This window comes from Egretta garzetta, unplaced genomic scaffold, assembly GCF_000687185.1.
Source record: "Egretta garzetta isolate BGI_Z169 unplaced genomic scaffold, ASM68718v1 scaffold769, whole genome shotgun sequence".
In the NCBI taxonomy this organism is placed as follows: domain Eukaryota; kingdom Metazoa; phylum Chordata; class Aves; order Pelecaniformes; family Ardeidae; genus Egretta; species Egretta garzetta.
Window position 1 is genome coordinate 551,517 of NW_009260831.1, and position 5,468 is coordinate 556,984.

Sequence of the window (5,468 nt, forward strand, 5' to 3'; positions counted from 1 at the left end):
TGTGAGTGAACTTGCAAAGTCAGCTCGGCTGAAATGCTGGCCCCACTAAGTCAATAGATATTTTACTCTTAGTTTAAGCAAAGCCAAAATTTGACCTTTGCCTATTAGCTTCTACAGGCAGGTTCAGCCTTTATTCTTATGGCATATGCAGCAGCAAATATTACTGCACCAAAAGTCTCTGAAGGAGATAAGCAGAGGTACAGACTTACCTCCATCCCCGGGTCCTCACATCAGAGCTCTCATTGCTTGAGTTGGATATCAGATTTTCAAACACTGGAGACCTATTTCACCCAGAGGGCTTTCGGTGGGACCGTTCATAGAACTGCTCTCAGTGCTTCAATGCCAGCTGTGTATTTGAGGTTTTGAATTGTGCACAAATGTAGGAATACACGTCCCTTTTACAGAAGGCTGCAAAAGTGCATGAAAAACACTCTGTATAAAGCATGAGGCTGCCACACTGGGTATGTCATGAGCAAACGGAGGATTCCCACCTTGGTCTTTTTGCAGAGCTCTTAATTCCACCCTCACTCCCTGCCAAAGGAAAACAGCATGGCAGCGAGAGCCCAGGTGTTGCTGGTTTCTACAGACAGCATAAAAATCAATTGCTATTAGATGTCCTGAATGTTTAAAGCCAGCTGATTCTCATCTATTAAAGCAAGTTCAAAATTCTACCAGACTTCACATAAAATTAGAAACTGAAAAACAGGTGTTGCTGGAAATGGCCTGACTGGATCTCCCTGGGCTGATGAAAAGGAATTCAGCCACAGAAAGCATCATTAAAGCAGCTTTGACTAAAGCTTGCCCAAGAAAAAGGAAGGCTGCAAATACAGAATCACTGCAGAGCGTTCAGGATGGCCACCTAAAACTGAGAAACACGAGCTTGGACCATGGAAACCTGAAGTCAGTAGTCAGGGAAGTTAACGGCAAAACTCTTATCGATTGCTGTCTTGGAGGATAAAGGTGTGGTGGAGTTCCTGCCAGCACTGATTTGCCTGATCACCGTGCGCTTCTGAGAAAACCTGAGCAGTGACAAACGGTGTGTTGGGGATCAGCTTGGCTCTGTGATCTATCCAGCTATCTCAGATGGGCAGGTAATGACTTCGCTTTACAGATCCAAAGTAATCTGATCTTAAAGGGAGACTTGCTAGATACGAGGTGGTTTTAACCAAATAGCTAAAATTACAAGCTAGGATTTTTAGTGGATAAATTTACTATCGAGCATTTTTTCCTCCAGAAAAGCAATTTTGCTTCGCACTAAAAGTTGAAGTCTCTTCTATCTTAAAAAAAAAAAGTTAACAAATTGTAGTGTGTTAAGAAATGATAGTAGCACAAAGAGACAGCTATAATCACATTTCTTCATAATTACTGCATTCTGAAAAACTTAGAAATGTCCCCAAATCATTTCATTAAAAAAAATCAATTCTAGCCCATAGCTCTTCATGCCAAATTTTAGGTTTGTGAGTGGATTTATAAATCCTGCGAAAACACAGCTTTTAATAGAAACTCAAAGACTTTAATAAATGTCATCTAAGTGGTGCAGCTGGATTGAAAATCAGCGTTCACGTTATTACTGCAAGCTTTGAAATGGAAAAAAAAAAAATCCAGCTGTGGGCTCCGCTGATGAGAGCTGATAGTGCCATGAGTGGGGCTGCGCTGATTTATAGGAGCTGAGGGTAAGGCCGAGGACATCGGCTTCCTTCCCCGGTGACCACCACGTTACAAACCAATCTGCTCTTCAGTGCCTTGCTGTTGCTTGTTTGCTCTGACTGCCCCATCCGTCCGTACCATGTATCTGCTGTCAGTCTTTACGTCCCCAGTTTTGGGGGGAGTTCAAGGAGGTGCTGGATGATAAAGACATACCCCCTGTGTTGTTCAGGGAGATGCCAGATGCGCAGCCCATGCCAGGAGCAAGGATGTGCAGTCGCAGCTGCTGCTCTTGGGCAATGATTGTTCTAAAAATATTGCAGGCAACCAGCTTTATCAACTTTCTTTCTGCTCTGGGCATGTCCTTGAGGAGAGTGGCTGGTGCAAAGGTGCCTAATGAGCTGATGACACATGTTACCTTAGTGGGAATATATAGAGACAGAAAATGAGAAGGAACAGGATGAGGCACTAGATATAGCCATCACTGCGCTGCTGGTGCTGTCTGATGTGAGATTCATGGACTGTGGGGCCACGAGGGACCGTCGTGATCGTCTGGCTTCACGTCCCGCACAGCACAGGGCACAGAACCGCCCTGAATTAATGCCTCTCTCAAGGTCAGTGCTGGCGGCTCAGCAGCGGGATCTCTCTCAACCAGAGCCTGGCTTTCAGATGGATTTGAAACGGGCTCCTTTCAGTGTGCTGGCATTGATCTGTCTTCCTCTCTCTGTGTGCCTGTGTGTATACTTTTTTTTATATCTATATGTGTGTATACATGTGTATATATATATACACACAAATCTGTGTCTGTGTGGTCGGTGTATTTGCGCTATTGTGTGTCCCGAATCTTTCTTCCAGGCTGGAGTTCAGCCCATTTGGAGCACAGTTACATGCTTTGCAAATGATGAAACCTGTTTGTGTAAAAACTCCAGCTGAGGAGCTCTCAAAATACCGTGCTGTTGCTTGTAGCGAGACCCAACATTTTGTGTGTGTGTGTGTGTGTGTGTGCACAGCCTTTTCTATCTCTGCTGTCTCCAGTGTCTCTGTGCCGCGCTCACACCGTGGTTTTTCCCGCGTCTGTTTAAGCCAGGGCAGATTACATTTGGTGTAAAACCACATCAGACCACTTTCTGCCTCCTGAATCGATGGAATTCAATCAGCAGGACTCAGTCAATGAGGGGAAGGTTTTGCCTCTGGTTGTTACAAATATTCACCCAAATGAAACCCAGTCTCTGTGATCAGATAAAAGCTTCTAAATGTCCATGTGCAGTTTGTAATATATAGTGTAGCTGTCCTACCTGTGGCTCTGCTGGTAGAGAGGAGTATTTGCAGATGCTTTCCCTAGAGATAAGGGAGAGGCTGCAGAGCTCTGCAGCTTTATCCTTGGTGACCCAGCTTTGGGGAAGCTGGTAGAACGTCTGGCTGGCTGGGAGGATCATGCTGGTCCCCGTTGCCCTGTTGATAGAGGAACTTTTGCCAGAGATTTCCTGACCCTCAATTCCCCCCGATGTGGTCACAACCTAAATCAAGGGGCAGACGAGCTGCATGGCTGCCCAGCCCCAGGCCCTCCTCTCTTGGGCCAGCATTTCTCCTTCTTGCTGTGTTTCTCCACCTCCCATGACATGGTTATTCCTTGCAGGTTGTGGTGTGCTCCTTGCAGCAGACTTGACTGGCTAAACCACTTTGCTTGGTGGCCGCCCTGAGACTGTGTCCCTGTTACATGGCACAGGGCAGCGTCCCCAACAGTGCTACATGAGACAGCCCTTTTATCCCTCCCCATCTGCCCATATTTCCTTTAAAGAAATCTCTCCAAAACAGGGTTTGGGCCATCGTGTCTCTTTGCAGAGCACCATTTGCTGGGCTCCTGGGCTGGTAGCACAACGTAAAGGTATTTGTGACCGCACGCTCAGGGGACACGTGGGACTACGCGTCCTGAGAGCACAGGGCCAGTCCCCTTTCCCTCGGGTGGCACATACTCTGTCAGGTATTTCCAGGAGTGTTGGGGGACTCTGGGCTTCCAGCAAAGGTGTCCTTGGTGCCGGGGACAGCGGGTGCTCTGCAGGCATGGGGACAAGGCTGGGCTGCTGCACCCTGCAGCAGGGCGGTGGGGGCACTGAGGGCTGTTGAACAGGACTGTGAAGGTGGGTGAAAATACCCTTGGGGGGTGGCTGGAGGTGCAGCGAACAAGCTCAGATTTTATATCCCAACAGACTTTAACACATCAGTGGGGTTTTTTATTTGTTTTTGTTGTTCCAGGACTTAAAACCCATTATGAAAGCTAAGCAAAAATTAATGAGAGATCAGGAAAAATGAAATGTGATGATTTTGAATACTTTGTTTCAATTTTAACCTCCTTTATTGTTAAGCATTTTCTTGTCTATATTGTGTATATATATACAACATACAACAACACTTGTATAATTAATTAAATAATTAGACTTAAATACGGTACCATAGCAGAGCTGAAACCCCTGAAACAGAGGCAGGAGGCTTTCCGCTTTGGAAGCAGATGCAGGAGAGCAGCAATGGCTTCATAACTGATTTTTCAGAAACAGGGGTGGAATTTGCTTTTGAGCTGCCACTTCCTTGGGACAAGCCATACTTCCAGCAGGTGTAGCTTTCAAGGGAAAAAATATTGAGGTGGAAAAGTCACCAGCTTTAGCAGCTCCAGTGATCCAGAGACCTGGCTTGCTGGGACTCACCTGATCACCATACGCTTTGTGGAGCCACTTTTGCTGTGATGCCCCAAGCTAGTGGAGCCGTACACCCCCAGAACGGCAGCCCCTCTCCTTTTGCTGCCCGCCCTAAGAGATGCTCCAGCAGGTTCACTCCAGGTCCCCAAAATCCCCATCCCTTGGGCAGAAGCTGTGCTTGCCCCTTGATGTGCTTGAGCATTACCTAGCTTAAGTGAGCTACAAATGGCAGAAAAACCAAGAGATTGACACAAGTGCTTAACACAATGGGAGCCTTCTGCAGATGGTACCACCCCGGTGGTGCAGGCTGTGCCCGTCCACCCCTCTCCAGCCGTGCTGGCGGAGGAGCCGGCTGTGCCCGGGCACCCAGAGGGTCCCAGCTGCTGCGCTGCAAGAGCTGTTTTTCCAACAGCAGCGTCTGGATGGCAGCCCTGGACTCCTCTCCGCTTTTGCTGGCAGAGCTGCACAGGGCTTTATGCTTCGTTATTGCCAATGTTATTTTCCTTGAATTGAGAGAAATCTTGTAGCCATTACATCTCTTACCTAAATACCCAGATGTAGCAAATCCCCTTTGTTCCACACAGCTCCTATCTGCATGCTTATGTAGGTGGTTTTGATCCATCATCCATTATTTATTTTGACATTGCCAGCATGTCACTCCATGTACGCAGGCATTTGAGTCGTGATTACCAGTTACCAAAGGAAATCCTGTGTTTTCCAGCATGCTCGTGTTCATTGCTTGGTGAAGTGCCTTTCCTTTGTGATTTTCCCTAATGCTAGCGAACAACTGTCAAATTCGTATAGCTAAAGAACCAAAATGGTGAGGCCAAGGTAATAGTCATCTCCCATTTTTGTTCATGAAATCATTGGGCTGAGGTCTTGGGTGGGAACTGTCTGTATATGTCTGCATTAACCCATTATCATACTTTTTGAACAGCTCAGTAACAAAATCCTTGACAGAGAAACTGCAGACTGGAGACCCTACACCTATCTGAATGAACTAGGTCAGTAATTTTTAAACAATTTCATCATTTTAGTAGACTTTAGAGCAATTCCAAATCCAAGTCAGCCTTTCATAAAGGCCTTAAAAACAATGACGAATGTTGGTGTTGTCTTTATTTCACAGTCCAGAAA

At 46.4% G+C, this 5,468-nt stretch overlaps 1 protein-coding gene across 1 annotated transcript in view; it reads left to right on the forward strand.

Moving 5' to 3' along the window:
- The window catches only part of MEGF11 (multiple EGF like domains 11), a 192,980-nt gene that overhangs the window by 187,458 nt on the left and 54 nt on the right, over positions 1–5,468 (forward strand). The window contains exon 19 of the mRNA XM_035902339.1: positions 5,272–5,468. This exon is cut by the window's right edge and continues 54 nt beyond it. Within this exon, the coding sequence (XP_035758232.1) occupies positions 5,272–5,346 (75 nt within the window). The 3' untranslated portion in view covers positions 5,347–5,468. The remainder of the gene's footprint in view (positions 1–5,271) is intronic.